The sequence below is a fragment of the Oryzias melastigma genome, linkage group LG6, assembly GCF_002922805.2.
Source record: "Oryzias melastigma strain HK-1 linkage group LG6, ASM292280v2, whole genome shotgun sequence".
Classification (NCBI taxonomy): domain Eukaryota; kingdom Metazoa; phylum Chordata; class Actinopteri; order Beloniformes; family Adrianichthyidae; genus Oryzias; species Oryzias melastigma.
The window spans coordinates 828,540-851,495 of record NC_050517.1 but is presented as its reverse complement, the minus strand read 5'-3'; the positions used below and the strand labels follow the sequence as shown (position 1 = coordinate 851,495).

Below are 22,956 nucleotides of genomic sequence, written 5' to 3'. Positions count from 1 at the left end.
CAAAAACACAAATGTGAATTTGGTTCTGCAGCAGCTGGAAGGCTTACCGTCTGCTGGGGGTTCTTGTCTGGGCCTGGGGGGGTGTCATAGATGTCCTGACAGCTGGAGGGTCCCTTCATCACCATGGGAGGGGTATCGTACACCTACAGACACAAGAAAAATCTCTTCTGAACGATAGCTCACACCAACACATCCTAAAGTCGCCACATTTAATGAATTTCCCCTCGTGGGATTAATAAAGTATATTGATTGATTGATTTTGGCGTTGGATTAAGGCTCCGTCTGCGTCACTTTTTGACGTTTTTTTTCTCACATTCTTTTTATTGAATTTTCAATAGAAAAAGACAAAAACTGAATTTACATTCCAGTCAAATCAGCATTTACAATAATTACACATGTCTTCAACAGTGTTTAAAATAATGCTGTCTTATTCACAGTCTTATTTCAACCAACCACCCCCACCCAAAGAACACCTCTCCTTAAACCAAGAAAAACTATAATTATAAACTGAACAAACTTCAGAGTAAAATCGAGGTCTGATATGCCATCCACAAATAATCACCTTTCTATTCCTCTAAAGAGTCCATATTTTTTACAAATTAAATGAAAAGTTGCCAAATATTTTCAAATTCTTCTTTGTCTTTTAAAATATACGTAATTCTTTCTAAAGGGACGCCCGACAACATTTGTTGGAACAATTGAGCTATGCTAAGTGTTTCTGCAGCGTTTGGCAATACAGATTTTTGCACGACTCAAGTTGAGATTTACAAACGCTCTCCTAATAAAATTAATTTTGGCTCCAGTGAAATCTGCTTTAAAGTAACTTTTCCTATTAACAGGTCATCTTTTGATGTGCTGACTCTTTGTAAAATCAAGGGTCCACGACCGGGTTTCTCTGGACATTGGCTGCTGTGACTCTTTCTTCTGACCCTTAATCCCTTTCTGGGTCACAGGGTTGCTGGAGCCTATCCCAGCTCATGTGTAAAAGCAGGATTCACCCAGCAAAACATCCCCGCGGAGACCATTCATACTCACAGAAAGATCTCAAGTGGGACATAAATCAGGACATTCTTGCTGTGACAACAGTGTTAACCACTTCACCATCACGTAGCCTGCAGCTGTTATTAAGGTCACAACCTGCGATCAGAGGCTGGCAAAACTAAACATTAGCCTTTACCAAATTATTTTGAAAAAGAAATGAGCAAAGATGCTTAAAAATGTTGGAGTTTAACAGCTTGACTTTCTTCTGTAACTCTTAAGAAAAAAACTTGTTAAAATTAGAAAATTAGTTATTAAACCCATGTTTAAAAAAAGAACAAAACATAACAGAGTAAAGATTATGTTTGATATCCATCTTCAGATGCTGTGAATCAGTTTTGGGGTCACAGGGTTTCTGAAGCCAGCTCTGTTACTGTCGGGTGAAGGAAGATCCACCCTGCACAGGTCTGCTGAATCTTTGAATCCTCGATGAACACATGAAGCATGTTTTTGGACTGTGCGATGAAACTGGAGAGTCCACACAGAAAGGACCCAGATGGGATTTGAACCAGGGATGTCTACACCACTGTGCACAGCCTCTGTTTCAGTTTTAAATAAATATGGGTCATGGCGCGTATTGGGATGATTTATGGTTTTTCAGCATTGCACAACGTTTTCTCACCTGGGTGTTGTACTGCTGCCGGGCGGGGGGCACGTCGTAAATATCCTGCTGGGTTGGAGGCGGGTGTCGGGGTGGAATGTCGTACTCGTCTTGCTCCGGCTTCACCGTGTCGTACACATACATCTGTCCAACCCGGGTGGGGACCACCACCTGCGTTCAGATCAGAGAGTGTTCAGAAAAACTGGGGATGCTTTTGAGTAACCATGGCAACCTGCAGGAGTCATGACGGAGACGGGGTGGCGGGTTTTGTCAACAGAACCTATTACTGCATGTAATTATTAGTTCAGACTGGGGGAGCAGAGCCTGTAAAAACACAGGAGAGTCCAGGGACAGTCGTCGTGGGAACCAGGCTGCCCTATTGTGTGCCTGTTTAAACCCCGTCTGAGCGCAGAATCAACCAGCCGGCCTGGGAATCCACGGCCTGACCGCTCCTCTTTCATCCGGCTAAAGCAAACATCACCAGAGCTCAAAGACCAGAATGCCCCGCCGCTGTTCTGGACCCGTATTCAGTCCGTCTGACAAAAGAGGGCAGCGGCGGTTTAAGAAAGTGCATCACGTTCATTCAGCTCTTGTTTCTGCGTCACCCGCAGGCCGGACGCTCCCCCATCCCTCCGCACAGCCACCAGAGACAAGAAGAGCTCGAGGGAGGGAGGGAGTGAAGGTCATCTGCTAAACAATGACTTCAGTTTGACGCAATCAAGAAGAAAATCGTGCACACAGCACACGCGCCCAAGTACCGTGTGCACGTGTTCTGGGGAGAATTGGCCTTCGGCTCAGGTGGTCTGATGTGGTTAGTTGTTTCATGGAGCCTCTGATATTTAGGTCAGAGGAGCCCAAGTGAACAAATAACTAGTATTGATGATTCCGTTTTGCTGAAATTTTGGAGGATCTAAATGGAGAGCAGCTGGAGAGAAGTTGTATCCTTTTCCCCAGAGATGCACATGTGCAGAAAACTGCTGTTGGTGTCTAAAATATGGGCATATCTGACTTCACAAACACGAATTAAAAAAGCCACAGAAACAAACCTGAATATGACAGAATGAGAGAGCAGAGATCAGACAAATGACTCCGGTACGGAGAGCAGCTGGGATCAAAACTGACTAGAACCTGATCATAGCTCTGCAGAAGATCAGAACCTCAATGACTGAAGTTAAGACCCCACCCTGACACCCAACTCTTTGGCTTTATTAACTGATTGAGGATGTTGAGCCTCTTCATTCTTCAGCTGCTCAACCTCTCATTATAGGGTGTTTCAGACTAGGGCTGCCACAATCAGCCAACTAATCGACGACTAATCAACAATTAAAATAGTTGGGAAATAAATTAATAGTTGATTAGTCGTTACTTTATATTATATGGAGTCGGAGTGTAGTAAAGTTGAAAGTTATAATGGTATTCTGCTAGCTTTTTGGACTATTTTTGCATTTATTACGCTTTTTTAGGCAATTTTGAAGTTTAGCTAATATTTCAGCTACATGCTAGCTATTTTGGCTAATTTAGACTTTTTTTCAGTTCTTAGGCTAATTCGGTTTGTAACTAATATTTTAGCTGGCTTTCAGCTTCAGCGATTTTAACTATCAATTTTAGCATCTTCAGCAGTCAAATTCAGCTTACAGCATTCACACTAGCATAATCACAGGTAATGCTATATATCTAGTTTTTAGTTAGTTTAAAGCTAATGATGTTAAGATGTGTGCTTTACATCCAGTTTGCACATGATGTGTTTAGTCGACTAATCTGAAAAAATAATCTGTGATTAGTCGACTATTAAAATAATCGTTTGTGGCACCACCAACTCAGACTAGTAAAATGATTTGTTCCGGACTGAGTCCTGAACCTTACATTTGTTTTGTATTCAGATTGCAGTCAAGCTGACAATCATTTTCCAAAGCTTGTAAACAAAACCACATGACTGCAGATCTCTTCAGTCATTGGTCAACAGCTATGTGTTGGGTCAAAACAAAAAGAGAAAGATGGAGATGCTGCAGTTTGCAAATCCTTGTCAAGATAGTTTACTTATTCAAGCTTTTCATTTCCCTGACCAATTTTGAACGTCTGTTTCAGCGTCAGGATCAACAATATTTAATGCTACTTCGGTGCGGTGGAGGCATGCTGCAAGGCGGCTACTGGCGATGAGGTACGCCAAGAATCTTCTCATCTATTTTTAAAGTGTTCCCAGTGGCCTTTGAATTATGAATGCTGTTTTTAGGCCCAAAAATTGTCATTTTCTAAGACATAGTTTCTGTAGAGCAGTAGGAGTTCATTACAAATTGACCTCCGAGTTGTGAGTGGAACAGTTGGCAGCCTGCACTCATTTCCCATCATACCTTGGTTTACATTTTCTCCTGCTAACTTACAGCCCCTCACCACCCCAAACTAACATTACAGGTGAAACAAAACCGTGATCCAAATTGAAGCTATCCAGCTGGACAGCATTCAGTCAGATGACAGGTCGGATGAGGAAAACAAAGAGAATCATGGATCTATTTGTCTACAAGTGGATCCATCAGAACAGGAAGCTTGTGGCCTGCTGACTGTAGTTAGTATATAACAACTAAAAGCTTTTTTAAACTGCTTTTTTCATCTGCTTCTGATCACAACGATTTGATTAAGGAAAAACTCAGAAAAGCTATTTTAATCTTTCTAAATGTCCCACATCATGAGAAAAACACAGAAAACACAAGTTCCTCTAGACTGGGTCTTGAGGGCTGCTTCTGCTCAGAAGAAAGAAGACTCCTGGTGTCCTGCTGAGTGTACAGGTCCAGTTTGGAGCCAGAACTCAGACTCCTGGGAACCTCTGCCCCCTCATGTCATGCCTGTTGCTGGACCTCCAGCTGCTTCTGTGTAGCCTTCAATACCAGCAGTAGAGTTTTCTCTTTAAAGCATGCCGGGCCCCCTGTACCATTTAGAGAAAACCGGGTCAGTGATCACTGCTGGCTCTCAGCCCTTGTGTATGGTGGTGGTCGGAGCTGCTGTCTGAGTGATGTCCATTCTCTCTGGATAGGATGATGGAACACTCCTCTCTGAGTGTGGCTGCAGGACTCGGTGCACTTGACGCTTCACAGTCACGCCGCAGAGGGAACAGCATGAAGCAAGGAACGCTCGGAGCGAGACGTTTGAGTGCAGAGTGACACTAACAGCACAACCGGGTCCCTGTCCTGACCCAAATACTGCAGAAACCTTAGCTAGAGCTGGTGTTGTCACTCTAGCCCACATGTGTCAAAGTCAAGGCCCGGGGGCCGGATCCGGCCCTCTGGGTAATGGTATCCGGCCCTGCAGATCATTTTATTTTATTGTTATTAAAGACCTGATGTTATCTTGCGCTCATTTCTAGATTGTATAATTTTGACAAAATATTTTTTAGGGAGAGTAAAATATTGGAAGTTATTTAAGGTTTAAGTTGATTTATTCTGCAATGATATTCCTGACTTTTTATTATTCATAATTGTGTTAAAAAGCTACAATTTTAACATTTTAAAAATTGGCACTATGCTAGCTTTTTGGACTATTTTGGCATTTGGTAGTATTTTTTAGGGTACTTTGGAGTTTAGCTAATATTTCTGCTACATCCTAGCTCCTTTGGCAAATTTAGACGTAAAAAAATGGCAGTTTTAGAGTTTGGCTAATATTTACACGCTAGGTGTTTTGGCTAATTTTTTTTTTTTTTATTTTAGACCATTTTTGAGCTTAGCTAAAATTCAGCTACATGCTAGCTGTTATGGCTAACCTTAGTTTTTTTTTTTTTTTTAGTTTTCAGCTTAAGCGTTTTCAGCTATCAGCTTCAGCATTTTATGCTATCAATTTCAGCATCGTCAGCTATCAGCACTAGCATCTTCAGCAGCAAAATTCAGCTTACAGCATTCATTTCAGGAAGAATTTGAACATATACAAAAGCCTGTGAGTATCCTTAACCCTTTAACACCTAGGGCGTCGTCAGTGACGCTTAAACGCCACTTTTACATACTGTAACTTTTCAGTGTTAATACGATCAACCTAATTTTGAAGGAGAAAAACGAAGAAAAGTGGCTAATTGGTAAATGTGACTCAACTGTCCTCAAATGAGAGTCCTCTGTCCTTCAGGGGAGTCCTGGTCTGGTTCAGTCCTGTTTTTGTCTGAGTCTCTTGTTGGGTTTGAAGCTAACAGAGATGTTGAGTCCGTTGAAGGTCTACTTAGAACAGGGGTGTCAAACTCAATCGCACGAGGGGCAAAAATACAACAACACACCTTAGGTCGCGGGCCAAACAGGATAAATATTTATTGAACACTCCAAAACAAATTTTTTTTTAAACTTTGAAAACTTAACTTAAAAACATAATTATGAACTAGATATACAGCATTACCTGTGATAATGCTAGTGTGAATGCTGTAAGCTGAATTTGGCCACTTAAGATGCTAGTGATGATAGCTGAAGATGCTGAAATTGATAGTTAAAAAAATGAAACTGAGAGCTGAAAACACTGAGGTTGATAGCTGAAAATGCTGAAACTGATAGCCAACTAAAATATTAGCTAAATGCCAAATTAGCCTAAAAAACAAAAACAAAAAAACAAGGTTAGGCAAAACAGCTAGTGTGTAAATATTAGCATAACTCAAAAACAGCCCAAAATTAGCCAAAACCGCTAACATTTAGCTGAAATATTAGCTAAATTCCAAAAAAGCCTAAAAAATCTTAGTAAATATCCAAAAACCAAGCAGAATACCAATTTTTAAAACTTTTAAACTGTAACTTTTTAACATAATTATGAATAATAAAAATGTAGGAATATTATTACAGAATAAATCAACTTAAACCTTTAATAACTTTCAATATTTTAGCCTCCATAAAAATATATTTTGTCAAAATTATACAAGTTAGAAATAAGTGCAAGATAACATCGCCCCATTAATAACAACAAAATAAAATGATCTGGAGGGCCGGATAGAATGACTAAGAGGGCCGGATCTGGCCCCCGGGCCTTGACTTTGACACATGTGACTTAGACAGATCTAATAAATATGGATGCAAAATCCCTCCAAATCATAGGTCCTCCACCACCATGCTTGGATATGAAACTTGTGTTCATCAGCTGAGTTTTGTTTTCTCCAGAGGGGGCGCTGTTTCTCCGTAACCATGTGTAGGGTGAATTTCGAGATGATTTAAAGCTTTGATTATGTACATTCCTTACCGTCTCATCCCCTTTAAATCTTAACCACTGAAGCCCTGATGTTTTTATAGATTTTGAGAGCAACCTGACCCAGACATAAAACAATGTTTGAAAACAGGTTGATCATTAACCCAGACTAGCGTGAAACTGCAGCTGTTTTAATGGCTGATGATGAGTTTTGCTGTTATGTGTTAACACAGCTCTACAGACCAAACTCCTGCTTTTCTGCTGCTTCCCATGATGCCGTTGGGCTGGAGGGTTCTGTCTGTGACTTTGACAGGAGCATGGAGTGATATAAGCTCTCATCACTGGTTTCACCACAGGCTACGCCCTGGAAACGTCCAGACCTTTTATTACCAAACTACAGGAAAGTGAACTATTTTCACACAGGGGAATTCATGTCATGGTTTTTAACTGATGGGGAGAAAATGGATCAAATGTGGTGTTGAAGGAAAAGACGGGGTAAAAATAGACAGAGGGTAATTAGAGATGGGTGGGGTGAGCTGGACACGCTGAACTCCTTCAGATCCTCCTGAATGCTCTCATTCTGCTTTCAAGGAGGTCCAGTGAGGAACAATCCGGCTGTAAAGACTCCTGCTCTTCAGACACATCTGACCTCCACCATGAAATCAATAAACCTGGAGCAGACCGTCTGTTTTCACAGCTTTCATGTTTAAAGCTGGCAACACTAAACCCTCTACAGTTACATTCACTCAAGTGTGTCTTTTAAAAAGTAGTTTTATGGTACCAAATTTGAGACTTTTGCTTGAGTAGATTAATGATGAATATCCATCACTGATTGGTCAGCTAAACAAGCGTTTTGCTATCATTTGATGCTTGAGTGAGGCTGGGTGCAAGGTGCCTATCCAGGCGACTGCAGCTGGAAATCTGGCAATTCGCTGACTGTGAGCTGCCTTGATGACTAAAAATAATGCATTGTGGGAAACGGTGTGATGACCGTTCTTGTAGTCCAACGTGATGCTGATCAGAAATGACTGGAAATTAAGGAAATCCGTGTATTTTGTAACTCTTTTTTGAAAGTAGTGAGTTTCTGATGTAAAAATAAACAAGATTGCAAAATCTGGGGTTATTTGTTATTGTTGTCTTTAAAAGTTCAGTTTCATTAAAATTTTTAGGGCTGTGAACATTAACGTGTTAACGCACGTGATTAATCAAAAAAGAATTAACCCGTTAATATGTATTAACGCAAATTAATCGAAGAAACAGTCCGAGCTTTAACTCGGCGGTTCAAGCTTCCACGGCGTGTGTTAAAACATTTCGTCAGGTGTTATTCCACTTACACCATGGTCACTTACTTTTTTAGTACATTATTCTCGCTATTTCTGTGGTTTAGATCATTTTTTTCTCACAAATCTGACTATTTGATTCGTGCTTTGGTGCCATATTGTACAAATACATTTTACCTAGTAAAACATTGTGATTAATCGTGATTAATCCCAACACAAAAGTGCGATTAATTCAGTTTTTTCGAATTGACAGCAGTAATTAAAAATAAAAGTTCTAAATGTAGAGTTTTGTGTGTGATTTCCTATTGTGATTTTTTGAAGATAATAAGTAGTAGACAAATACTGAGACAAAAAAAATGATGGCGATTAATCGCAGTTAATTTTTTCCAGGTTTGCGATTAATTAGTTAATTTTTTTTTAAATGATGCCCCACCCTAAAATGTTTTTATTTCTCTGGGCCAATGGACATTAAATTAACCCAACGGCTACTAAAATTCTGAAAGTAACTCAACAAAGTTTAAACTCTTGAAAAAAACCATCTAAACTAAAATGTCTGATGCAGAATGTCTGTGTTTTCTGAGGAGTGGAATCTTGTAATTGATGTTTTGAGTGTGGGAGTCTGCAGAAACCAACATGATCATTATCTGACAGAGGAAAAGCAGAGACTCGTTGCAGAGAATTATCATCTCTGCCAATACCAGCAGACCCTCCACTGCAGGTACGGAGCCGTCTGAATGAACACAGGACCAGTTGAGAAAGAATGCAGCTACTAAAGAGGAGTTTCGTTTGCAGCTTAGTGGCGGACGACACATTTCTCTGATCGGTTCCACTTTGCTCTTGTTAGGAGAGGGGAGAAAGTCTGCGGAATCTTTTCAAAAGAACTAGATCTGATCTGAACCGTAAACTTCTGTGCAAACAGAAATGAGCCTGGGGCCTGTTTTTTCTAGAGAGGAGCAGGACACAACAGGCTCATCACACACACACACCTGCTTCTTTTCACTTGTTTCTTTCTGTTAGCTTTTATAAAACTGGTAGAAAGTCTGACTGTTGTTGAGATGAATCCTCATCGATGGGTCAACTCAAAGTTAGTTAGAATTTGATTTAACGAAAAAGGAAATGCAAACAGCAGCTGCAGCCCAGACTTTCATTAGGATCAATTTAACACTCTGCAAATACACACAAACACATGAACACACATGGACACACAACCCATCACCAGCTGGCATGGTGAAATGCACACACTCATCCATCCCTGACATTACAACTGAATTATTAACAAATCCTAGGATTCTCCAGCAGGCTGCCCCCCGCCCAGACTTAACCTCACTTCCATGCACACACACACCCACACACAACGGTGCTTGTCCTGTACTGAACCAGAACCCCTGAAATTCCAGAAACCAGAAATTCATCTGAAAGGACCAACGGCCCCTGACCTGTAGGAGATGAGAAAAACCTGCAGATGTGCTCGACTTTTCCACATGAGGGGATTAAAACGGCACGATTGGAGTCTGCGGATATTTGGATGAAAACATGTTTATCAGCAAATATGAAGCGTGTCGACAGTCTGTCAGATTGAGATTCAACATTTCCTTCTCACACGATTCGATACGCTTCTTGATACATGGTCCACGAATCGAAACATTAAAGAATCAACTAACTTTTTGGCGAAATGACACAGTCCGATTCTTTAACCAAAAACGCTAAAATCTAGATATCCCGGTAAAACTTTATAATAAGATTCCTTAACAAGCTTTGTTAAAACATTAATAAACATTATTAATTTGTTTATAGGGTGTTAGTAGGACATGTATTAACACAATAGGCTGCATAATGTTTTTTTTTAACATATTTAGTCAAATTCATTAACATCCAAAGTGAGACCATTGTCTACAAACTGTTTACAAGCTTAACAAATGCATAAACTATCTTTGTCAAGATGGTATAGAGTGCTTTGCAGAACCTCATCTAGAGTGTCACCGATATTCCTTATCCTTATGGTATTTAAAGCTATAAATAATAACGCATGGCATTTGACAGAAAAAGTTATTCAGGTATTGACTTGGGAGAAGCTAGCTCATGATTGGACGTCTTTTTGTTTGCATCACAGGTACGTAAAAAGACAAAGATGGTAGAAAAAACACAGAAAGAGAAACTAGAGTTTGCAAGAATTTGATTATTTACTTCTTGATTAATTTTATACCTTTTAACCAGCATAATCTTATTCATATCTGTGGTGTTCAAACAATACTGCACTTGCTCAGTCAATTTTTGATACGTATCTAATATCTTTTGTTTTTTTTAACTCACAACAAAATGTCTTGTGAGAGTTTTCAGTCGTATGATATGCACACTGTCACAAAGAGATAAATAGACAACTTTTCTGCTGTAAAATATAAACGCAGGTCAGTTTTAAATGAGTTGCTGAGTTCAGGGAACACACATTTCTTTTGATGTGACCTTTTACTTTCCTTCAAGAACTGTTTGTAAAATACATTTAAGATAATGTAGTCCCATTGTAATGACCTGTACTTAATTTGAAACGTTTGTTTTATTTAATAAATATTTAAAATCTCCTCCTAAAATCATAAACACACATTTGAAGAGAAACTTTTGTGTTGTGGTGACCCGTTTCCAGCCCCTCCAGAACTATCCAGAATCATAACCATCAGATTTCACTTATCCTCACAGCACAAAGTCTAACCAACCACTAGTTTTTGCTCTGCTAAAAAAAAACAAAAAAAAAAAAACACGCAAACGTGTTAACAAAGCAACAATGGCCGGAAGTGTGCAAGCATGAACACCTCACAAAAACATCAAGAAGCCGAGTTGGGAACAACTCTATCAAAAGGTTGGCTCTAAAGTGCCACTTCTCTGTTTTCCTTTGAGCTCCTTTGCTGGAAATAAAACTTCTGCTCAAACTTTCCCCTTCATTTCCTGGTTTCCTTCCTTCTCTCCTTTTTCCTTACCTTGCCAAGCGGTTTGTTGCTGCTTTCCCAGTTTCTTTTCTCCAAGGAAGGGGGGACTTGGTACACATCCTGGCCACCTGCAGGTGGAGCTGTTCCCTGGCCTGGCCCTGGGCCAACAGATGGAGGAACCTGGTAGATATCCTGTCCAGGTGCCTGGAACTGCCTGTGGCCCACAGCTGTGGTCTTACTGGGGGGGGCTGGCTGGGCCTGTAGAGGGGGTCCGCTTGGACCAGAAGGAACCTGATACACACCTTGGGAGCTTGGCTTTGGACCATGAGAGGGAGGCATCATGTAAACAGAGTCAGGGCTGGACTGTGCAGGACTGGGAGTGGAGTAGGCTGGGTGCATGGACGTGTACTGGACTCCTGGAAGGGTCTTGGTTGGGAACCCCACAGATGACCCAGGGGGTTTGAGCGATGGTTTGGGATAGGCGCTCTTAGTGGGAAGAGGTCGCAGTACCTGAGAGGTGGGATCTGGAGTGGAAGGGGAGGCCTGCTGCTTACTGTCATACATGCCAACAAGGATCTTGAGGCGGTTGCCGGGGACGATGCCTTGGCGGCCATGGAGAGAGCAGAGCCACCAACCATCCAGTCCTTGAGTGTCTCGCTCCAGCACTGTCATGATGTCGCCTTTGCGGAAGGACAGTTCGTCCGGAGACTCGGCCACATTGTCGTACAAGGCCTTGGCCAACACGTTCTGTAAGAGAAAGACAAACAGAGTATTTGTTAGTCCTTCACCAACAAGTCACCCAGCATCTGTCATCAGCTTACCACCAAACAACAGCTTCAAACAGCAGGTCAAAGAACTGGACTTGGAAAAAAAATGCTAACAATAAATGACTAACATTATGTTTTAGAGTTCCTCAAAGCCCTAAGTGTTTTAAATCATGGCCACAAACACATTCATCCATTCATGTACACACTCATCCATTCACAAATACGTTTATTAATTTAAGAACATCCTCATTTAATCATCTGCTAATGCACACACTTATCCAATCAAGGACCCACTCAACCATTGACACACACATTCATGGATTCTAGAACACACATATTCATTAATTTTTCTCACACATTTATCCTTTCCCACATGCATTAATTTATTCACACACACACTTGTCCCTTTAAGGACACACTCATACAGCGATGTCGGCAGAGCCCCCATGTACCGGCGGCACTAACACAGCCAGTGGGGTTTAGTGTTTTGCCTCAGGAAGAATGAATCAGATTAAAAACTGTACTGGTTTAAAGACGGATCGCTAGGGAAGACATCGTACGCTCTGAACTGCTCCAGGAATAGACTCAGGAGGTTCTTCCCCCCCGAAGACTCATCAGACTTTTTTATATTAGGGGAAAAAGGAGAACTACGGTGAGACGATGGGGCCCTTTTTAGGTTCATTTTTCCTGTTTTAGTCATCCTTTGAGTTCATTTGTGTTCAGTTTTCCTCCAGGTTTGAACCTCATTTATTCACAGCTCTTTAAGTTCAGTTAGATAATATAATGATTGTGTTGTATGGAAGGACACATTTTTAAAAATACTGCACTGGAATTAAAAAGAATCCGACATCTGTCCACTGTGACACATCCTGAAACTAAGTTTCATTCCTGCGACGGGCCACAGCACACACCAACGCCTACTATAGCCAGCATGCTCGGTTGCAGCTGCATCATTTCACCACATTATGAATCATTTTTTTCAAATCCACGTCATCCTGAGTGGATAAGCAGGCAGCCAATGAGAGGACAGAGTACAAGGACGCCGAACTGCTGCAAGTGTTTGATCAGGCCGAGCAGGTTAATAATTCCACTACCACCCGTTCATTTATCTGAGCTGGATTTTTCCACATTTCAGGACTTTGATTTCCATAAATCATGGAATAAGTTCAACACTGAACCATACTGAGGCTTCATCTTCATAGTGGAATTGTGTCCACCACACAGGAGGGCGGGAGAGCAAACAGAGACACCTTCAGCCTCTTTGAAAGTGAGCTAATATTTGCTGTTCACGTCTGACCTCGGCCCTCCCTCCCCGTGTCAGAGTCCCACCCCACTTATCAGCGACTGGTACAGGCTGTACTGGCCGCCAGCCAGCTCCTCTCACAGACACCCGCCGCTTAAAACGCTGCGCCGCAAAAGGAGGCCAAGGAGCAGGCCTCCAAATGTGTAGCTGCGAGCTCTCAATGTCTGCTCAGGACTTCAGCAGTGAATGGGAAAAAAGACAAACAGCCACAGCGAGACTCTGACCCTCAAACCAACAAGGTGACTGCAGAGTACAGAGAAAGAATGTTTTTCAAAATTAGACAGACAAAACCAGAGGTGAAGCCTTCCACAAACATCAGCGTCTGAGCGCGCTCAGAAACCCCAGAGTTTCCTGAAATTCCTCCTCTTCACTTCAAAAACAGGAGGTGCAGTGAGGGTGAATCACACGGCATGACGCTCCAGTCCTGGAATCACCTGGAAGGATTTGCCCGCTATGTGTGTGGCCACGTCTGAATTCCACTTCTGTTGAGTCATGCTGGACTTTTCTTTAAGACCAAGTTTAGAAATGTTCTAAGAATCTACCGAAACAGGCTAAGTTTTCAACGAGGACTTTCACTTCACATTTAAAGTTGTAAGCTAGGAAAGTCATGTCTGTAAAAATGTATATTTCATTGAAGTTAAAATTATAAGTACAAAGCTAAATTAAAAAAAACATTTAATCTACTTGAATTTATTTAAGCTTAAAAGATCAATAATTGATTCATAAAAATATAAATTGATTTAGCACATTAAGCTAAAGTCCGCTAGCTCGACGCTAACGTTTAATGGAATTTCCTATAGGACGGCTAATGCTAACGCTCGGTCGACGTAAACATAAATTGTTGACTAAATTACCATCTTTATAAACTCACAGACATTAATTTTCCACACTCTTTAAAGGAAATATTTTTAGAGTAATCATTTATGATCTAAAACATAGTTTTTTGGTCATACGTTCTTCTTCTTCTCGAATAAGGAGTATTGTTACAGCGCAATCGCCACCTAGTGGCCAAACTGAAGTGTCCTCCAGGAGAAGCAGAACAATGATTACAATATTAATGATCTGAACATTTTTGTCAGAACTTCTCCTTTAGAGAATCCATGTAACACTGTATGCTGATCATATCTCATATATGTATAAATGTAATTATGTCTACTTATGATTAGGAGCAAATCGGTGACGCTTAAACATGAAATCTTTAACATACTGTAACTTTTCAACCGTTAGCACGATCAACATAATTCCAGTAGATTCTGAAGGAGAAAAGCGCCTCATGGAGCCGCTTTTCTCCTTCAGAATCTACTGGAATTATGTTGATCGTGTTAGCAATTAAAAAGTTACAGTAAATCAAAGAACATAAATATTGGAGCCCGGGTGTTAAAGGGTTAATAATTAAAATGGATTTGATATATATACGCATTTGTACTGACTTTTTCCCCCTTTTTACAGCTGAAAATGACTTCAAATAAACCAAATCAATCGCATAAGACAGTCTAAAAACTACCATCGCTCTAGGAAGCATCAAAAAGACAGAATATTTAGAAATCGGATCGATCCGTGACTCTGATGAAGAGTTTCCTTCTCATCGATATTTTGTCCCAAAGGATTCGATTTTCTTCTGCCGTACAGATGAAAGTGACAGGAGCCCGGGACGCTCACCGAGGGGAGAGTAATATGAGCAGCTGGAGGAGCGGGCTCCGCCTGGACAGGTCACTCATCTGTGTGGGGGTGTGTGTGTTTGTGAGACTGTGCCCTAATGTCTTTTGTCTGTTGCCCTCTGTTTGACCTCTGCAGGACAAACACAAGCTTTAGCCACGGGACGTTTTATGTGTTCAGAACGACATGAAACAAAGTAAAAGTCGTTTGGATGTTTGCTTTCATCCTTTGTTTTTGGGTGTTAAAACATTTTTTTTTTTAAATCAGCAACTTTTGAACATTTTTACGATTTGAAATAATCAAGAAAGCAAACAACTTAAAAGAAAAAATTGACAGAAGCACCTCTTAACCTTTTTCAGCACTCTTTTTGTTTTTCCCTCTTTGGGTCACAATAAATGTTTAAATAGTTTAAAAACAAAGAGCCACATGTTGGTCTTTTATCCCTTTATTGTGGCACTTTACCTCTAATTAAAAATGTTAAAGATTGAATAAATAAAGAGATTAGTAATTTAAGTTTTGTCATTTCTATTTAGATTTTTTAACATGTAAAGAAAGCATCAAAGCAAAAAAAAAAGTTCAATTTACCGTCTGTAGGAATGTTCTTTAAATTAGTATTTTTAATTTATCGCTGGGTTTAATAAAAGTCTCTAAAAGTTTTTTATTTTTTATTTTGCTAAATGACACTAAAGTGGTTAAAATTTTTAACAAATGTGGTTTCCAATGATTGAAAATGATTTACAGTCGTGTGTTTTCAATAATAAAAACCTATTCTAAATGTTTTGAGTCTATTTTTAATAAAGAGATTCTACTAAAAAAATATTTTTAAGGAAAGAAAATCACACGAAAATCATAATGATAAAAAACACAATTTTTGACTGTCTTGTACTTTTAGTTTAACTAAAGCTGCTGTAGCAGGAGGATCTGTTATGACACATGGAGGGGTTTCTTTTGAAAGGAACTAGTGTGTGCTGCTGTTAAAAGTAAAATAAGTTACAGCTATTATGTATAGAAACATATAGACACTGTTGTTATTCAGTTATTGTAATATTTCAAAACTACATTTTTAAATAGATGCTTTATTGCCATAAAAAATAAAAAGCTTAATTAATGTGCATATTTAAACGATAGACGGGATTTTGTGGCTCTCGTTGGGTTCTGGTCTGTAAGAAACTAGACTAAATTATTCTTTTAGCGTTAAAGGTTGCAGACCCTCTGGTGTAAGCATTCCGATCCCTTTAAAATGTACATTTTTTGTATCATTGCAGCTATTTGCCAAAATCAGAAAAGTTGACTTTATTTCTCAATAATGTACAGAGTGAACCATCCTGACAAAAAACAAAGAGGTGTATAAAAACTGAAAAATCACATAGTCATAACTATTGAGAGCCTTTGCCACTTCTGTATGAAAGCAAGCATAAAGTTTAATGAAGAAAACAACATGTAAAGGACTCCCAGATTCTGACAAATACAATTATTTGGTCTAATGAGACCAAAACTGAACTGTCTGGTGTTAATTCTAAGCAGTATGTGTGGAGAAAACCAGGCACTGCTCATCTCCTGCTCAATACAATACCAACTATGAAACATGGAGGTGGCAGCATCATGCTTTGGAGGCCTTCATCAGCAGCCGGGACAGAACCAATGGTTGCAATTGAAGGAAAGATGAATGGAGTAATGTACAGAAGAGAGCCTCATCCAGAATGCACAGACCTTCAGATTGAAGGTTTAACTTCCAAGAAGACAATGACCCAAAGCACACCACTAAAATAACAGTTACAGAACAAGTCTGCACTGACCTAAACTCCATTAAGCATCTCTGGAGAAACATGAAAATAGCTGTGCACCAACGTTCACAATCCAACCTGATGGAGGTGAAGAGGATCTGCATGGAATAAGGCAGACGATCCCCAAATCCAACTTGTTGCATCTGTCCAAAGAAGACTTGTGGCTGTGCTAACTCGAAAGGGAGCTTTACTCAATACTGAGCAAAGAGTCAGAATACCTTCTGTATGACCATGTCATTTTTCAGTTTTTCTCTTTTGTAAATATGCAGGAATTTCTACACATTTTCTATCAAGATCAGTCTGGAGCCCCTGAATAAAAAAAATAGAACTGGTTTCTCGTGTGCATGAGAAAGTGTCGTGGCGAGCGAAACCCAGAATGAGAGACATGTCACCATGACAACACAAGACAGGAAATCTGACGCAATGCACCTCTCTTTGAACCTCTGGTCATTTTAAATGGACAAAAGACTTCTCAAGTGTTCCTTAATTATTGTAGGAGTTACTTCCTGAAAATAACCTGTGATAGGCCACACTCACTCAGTCCAGTTCACTTTTACAGTCAATGGTTTTAATTGGACCTGGAAATCACTGGGTACCTCACGATACAGATTGATGAATACAATCTGCACAAATTGTCTTTTAATGAGAAGATTTAGATTATTGTAACTGATTAATGTGGATGTTTTGAAATTTAATTACATCATTGATATTAATGATCCTTTATAACCTGAATCTATTATTATAGAGTATAAATATTTAATATTAAGTCATGAACCAGATATTGATAATTCATGTAGAGAAAATGGTATGGTCGAGCCAGGGTGGGATTCATTCACTCATTCATTCACGATATGATGCAATACGTGATACATAGCTCACGATATCAATATCGCGTTTTTTTTAAAGTTTTTTCAGCTTGAACACAATCATAGTAAACAACTTTTATCGTATTTTGTGCAACAAATAATAGACAGTTTTGTGCAACATCGCTGAAATCAGTAATGCTATGTCTCTGACAAACATCGACATCAATTGAATTTGAATTATCTGTAAAATTCAGTGCTAACAATAGTAAACATGAACACCAGTGCCACTACTTAGTGCAAAAAGAACAGAACAAAAATGAAATAATTCAAGTAGCTGCCAGACACATTTGTGCTCGCAACAGCCAGTCTTGAAATGCAAAAGAAACGTCTCACCAAAGGATGACGAATAAAACATTTTACAGTCTCTTCAAAAATAAAAGATCGATACTTGTTAAGAACTTATCGAGAATCAGACTAAATATCGCAATATATCACAATATTGATATACTGTACTCCTCCCTACAGCCTTTCTACACGACTGTCAGACAGACATTTACATTTCCACACTTGTCTCTCTTGTTTAAACTCTGTTAAAGTGCAAACCTTCATAAAAAAATTAGTTCAGTAATATAGAATGAACAAAAAAATCTGATCGGAGAGGAGATTGAATAACATGGTCAACAGCCAATCAGATCGCAGGACACAATGTGCTGCATAAAGAGAGAGAAAAAAAAAGGAATGCAAAACTGTACTGAAAGATATCAGCAAACAGTGAAACCGCGAAAGGGTGAGGTGACATACAGTGAGGGAACACCAACAGACTCTGAAAAGGTCTGTACGCAAATGACCACTCACTTTGATCACCAGATACTTTGTCATGCACTTGAGAAACCAGTACTTCTTTTTATTTATTTATTTATTTTTTTTTTACTTTAATGTCCCTTTAGGGGCTCCGTAACTCAGTGTTCATGACTGAGATATAACTGAACTTACTTCATTATGGCAAATGGCTGCAATGATACAAAATGTGAAAAATGTAATAATGTGACCAACGAATACTTTCCGTACCCACTGGACGTTCAGTCCACCACTGAATGCTGTAATGGAAAGTGAGCATGAGTTCTGGAGGACAGCAGTGAGGATGATGGAACGTACCCCATCCTGTCCTCCTGTCAAACCTCAGCAGGTCCGGACCAGACTTTCAGTTTGGGAAAATCATAGAACTATAGGTGTTTACAAAATAAAGAGACATGTTCCTTCAAAAGTCACGAAGAATGTCAATATACCCCTTAAAGTATAATATCAAGAAGTATAGTGTCAGTAGCTACCTTGGAAAAAAACACATCAGTGTCCAATGTGACTAAAAGTCACTTTTTTGGCCTTCATGTTTAAATTTCATATGTAACAAACTGTACGGGGTAAATCTCTTTTTACTATATAATTCTGATTAAAGAAAATGTGTTAAACAACATTTTGAAACTTTTAGTGGACGTATTGTCCAAGTTTCCAGGCATTTGAAAGTTCCGTTTTCCATGGAGGACAAGGACCAGAAGACCATGGGACAGAAAAACAAACCAACAGGTCACATGACCATAGGGTGTTCCCATTTCCTAAGTTTATTACAACCCTAACAGCTTATGAAACTGTTAGTGAAGACAACAGTTTCTGAAGACCCTGATAAGGTCTGGGGTTGCTGTTTCAACCTTAAAAAGTATGCGTTACGTCTCCCTTATGGTGGCATGATTACAGGAAACATGACCGTAACCTTCACGAAACATTTCTTTCACATAGATGCACAGCAACCCGCCGGTCAAACTAAAGAGCCGCTTCATGATCGAATCCAGAACAAGAAGAAAAGATGTCACCAAAACTCTGTTGGAGTTTAAGCCGATCTTCTTACCTGATCGCACTGCATGCCAGAGATATGTTAGCAGACTTCTGCAGCTAACATGATCAGATGTTTCAGTTAGAAATGTCGATCAGCACCGGGAATACTGACGAGGTAAAGATATGTCCGACGTTTGCTGCGTCCTGAAGGATCTCTGTGTCGTGCTCTGTATCTGGCTCCATCGTTTCTTCCCCCGCTGCTGCTGCCTGTCTCGGCATGTCAGTTCTTAAGAAACAGTATCGTGCGCACATTTAATTTGCAGGCAGAAACCTCCACCCACGGCTTTCACCTGCAGCTGCAATGAACAGAATTTTTGCACAAACAGAATTTCATGATGAAGGAAAAACTCAGTTCAGTGTTTTGAACTTCCACAGAGAACGAGACTTTTAGAAGAGTTTTAGAGGAAAAATGTTTGTAAAGAAAAATATGTCTAGGTTTTCCCTGAAATATTAGCCTCCTTAGTCCTCATGTTTGTTCTTTTCCCTATATTTATCAGCGGCTAAATATTTACATCTACATTTTGCAGGTGAACCTACAGGCGTGTTGCACCAAACACCACAAAATCTGTGTTTTTCATACAGCACCAGCTCTTTAGTTCCAGTTAAGACTTTTGTTTTGGCAAGAGATGATTCCTGCAGAAGAATTCCTGCCGTAGGCTATGACTAACAGCAGGAACAACAGCAGGGATTGTGTAGCCTGGAGCACAGGGCAGACTCCTGTGGGAGGGGCCTGGTGTTGCTCAACCTGCTCTGGTAAAAACTCACAAATAGCTGCCTGAGGGATGAAAACATACAGTGGATAACTGGTTCAAAGCACCTCGTCCTTCAGCACAGCGGGAACAATCAAACCATCAGAAGCACACAAAGCTGGTTTTCAGTCCAACAAAAACTGGATCTGTTATCCTGCCTCCAGCCGGCTGCTGCTCTGCTTCATGCTTTAAAACCCCCTAGTGGTGGTTTGTGAGCCAGAGGAGGTTTATATTTACAGGACAAGTTTTAAGGTTTGAAGGATCAAAACAAACAGAAATGATTATGTGCAGCTGATGAGAGATGCTCCGCAGAGCAGGCTGTGTTTATGAGCTTTCCTAACCTACACTTACAGAGGCAGCCGAGGCTGAGCTTAAGCCCGCTCACACACTCTTTGTTGGGTGTGGATGAGTGTGTGGTGCTGAGCTGCCACACTTTCAGCTCAAAGCGCAGCCGTGATCCACAAAGATGTCTTCTTCACCCTGTAATCCGTCCTCGAACAAAGCAGAAGCTAGACGCTTTTCTTCAGCGATGCTCTGTGTCCTCAGCAGAGCTTGGAAAACAAACCCCCCACCACTCTCAGTAATCCAGTGAAGCTGCAGCTGAGCCGTCACTGTGATTCATGGGTTGTTGTTTGTGAGTTCACTGTACTGAAGCCATAGGCAATCTTAGACACTCAGGGGTGGAGCCGCCTCTACCTGAGGAGGAGCGTGTTAGATAACAAAAAGTGAGCTCGTTTCAGCTCCATGTTGGAAGTGTGAAAGCTCCTCTGAAGTCGGGTCAAGACCAAACAAGCAAAGCTTGGTCCAGAATCAGCAAGATGCTTCACATCGTGTTCGTGCGCCACCACGAGAGTAAAGCCGGATGTGTTCATACGACTGGAGCAGAAATCCTGCTGCTGCACAAGCCTCAAAGCATTGAAAACAGCCCATCCATCCATTCTCTAAACCTGCCCAGTCAGGGTTATGGAGATGCTGGAGGCTATCCCAGCAGCGGACCCTGGTCCGGGACCAGGAACTGCTCTTGGACCCATCTTTTGAGGTGGTCACATGGTTTTGTTTACAAGTTTTAGTTTGAAACCAAAATGTTCAATTGATGGCAGTCTGAATACAGACCAAACACAAGGTTCAGGACTCAATACAGACCAAATCAAGCAGACTCGGTCTGAACTAACAGACTTTTGCAGTTTGAAAAAACCCTTAATTACCATAGTCTCACGTCACTAGCAAACCCTGGAACAAAAACATCATCAAAGTGTTCAAAGCCAAGTTCTCCCCCTGAGATTCAGACAGTTTTGTCCAAACGTTTGAGATAATAGAAGTAGATCCATTCCCAAACTGGAAGATGAGAACATTGTAGACTTTTCTCTCCAACAGGAAGTCCATGATGGCTAGAGAATAGGTCATCACAGAGGGGACAAGGCCTCGTCTTTGTCCACTTGTCTTGCTGGAGACACACCAGCTCTGAAGGCACAGTGGCTGCAGTCATGTCTCCAGCAGAGTCCACACATGTGCCTTCCAAATGATCTCTGTTCTCATTCAAACTATAATCTATACGCTGACATTTTGAAGACAGGTGTATAGTATATCCTTATTTTGTGTTTTCTCACCAGAAGCAAATGCTGTATTCTTTAATAGAGCTTCTCATGGTTCAGTTTGGATGGTGAGTGTCCTCGGAGTCTGGATTGTTTCTAAAGCACGGTCAGGTTTCCATAGTTTTACTGCTAATCGAGCCGCTTTTCTCCTTCAGAATCTACTGGAATTACGTTGATCACGTTCACCGTTGAAAAGTTACAGTATGCTAAAGATTTTGTGTTTAAGCGTCACCGGAGATGCCTCAGGTGTTAAACGGTTAAAACTCCATCACAGGTATTCTTCACATGTCTATGAAGAGCTTGGTCCCCCATAAGATGTTGTAAAGCATTGGTGTCAAACCATAGACCGTTAAATAAGAACTGGACATATGAAGCGCTGAGGCCGCCCATAGAAATGCATTACCTGCGGCCCTCTGCCCTTCGCCTTCACTTCCTGATACGCCTGCAACCCTTTGACAGCGATTAGTCCATCTGTCTGAGTCACGTTTTTACAGGAACTACTGTCAACCAATCAGGAGTGAGCTTGTTCCGGCTTCTTCGAAGTCCACACCCCTCCCACTGAAAGTGGCGCGGAGGAATCTGTCAATAAACGTTCGAGGTGGGGCCAGCGGGAGCCACAAGCTTTTACTGAGGCATCTGATTGGACAGTTTATAACTTGAATAAATGACGATATAGAAAAAATATCTATAAAACAATAGAATTAGAAAGAACATGTTAAGAAGGAAGCATCAGAGCAAGAATGATTATTCTGACAAATAAATGATTGAGAAATAACTGTCTGTTTCTCAATGGAAGTCAATGGGACTTTGGCCTTTTTGTAACCCAGTGGTACTTCCTATATGGAACACGGAAGGAGGGGGGGCTTGAGCTGTCCATTGTTTTTACGTTATAAATATATATATAGCATTACCTCTGATAATGTTAGTGAGAGTGCTGTAAGCTGAATTTGGCGACTGAAGATGCTAGTGTTGATAGCTGAAGATGCTGAAATTGATAGCCAAAGACACTGAACCTGAAATCACTGAAGCTGATGGCCAAGTAAAATGTTAGCTAAATGCCAAATTAGCCTTAAAAACTTAAAAAAAAACTACACAGCTACCATGTAGCTGAAAAAATAGAAAAACTTCAAAATAGCCTAAGAAACTGAAAAAAGCCTAAATTAGCATAAAAAACAGCTAGCATGCAGCTGAAATAGTAGCTAAAATTCCTAAATAGCTTAAATAACTGAAAAAACCTAAATTATTCAAAACAGCTAGATGGTAGCTGAAAAGATAGCTAAACTTCAAAATAGACTATAAAACTAAAACATGTCTAAATTACCCAAAACAGCTAGCATGTAGCTGAAAAAATAGCAATTCAAAATAGCCTATAAAATGGAAAAATCCCTAAATTAGCAAAAAAAAACAAACAAACAAACAAAAAAAACAGCTAGCATGTCGCT

At 40.3% G+C, this 22,956-nt stretch overlaps 1 protein-coding gene across 1 annotated transcript in view; it reads right to left on the bottom strand.

The window, feature by feature from the left end:
• Positions 1–22,956, bottom strand: part of bcar1 (BCAR1 scaffold protein, Cas family member) — a gene marked incomplete in the record, with an annotated part of 39,009 nt that overhangs the window by 9,047 nt on the left and 7,006 nt on the right. The window contains 3 exon segments of the mRNA XM_024281066.2: positions 48–143; positions 1,661–1,810; positions 11,022–11,717. Coding sequence (XP_024136834.1) covers positions 48–143; positions 1,661–1,810; positions 11,022–11,717 — 942 coding nt within the window.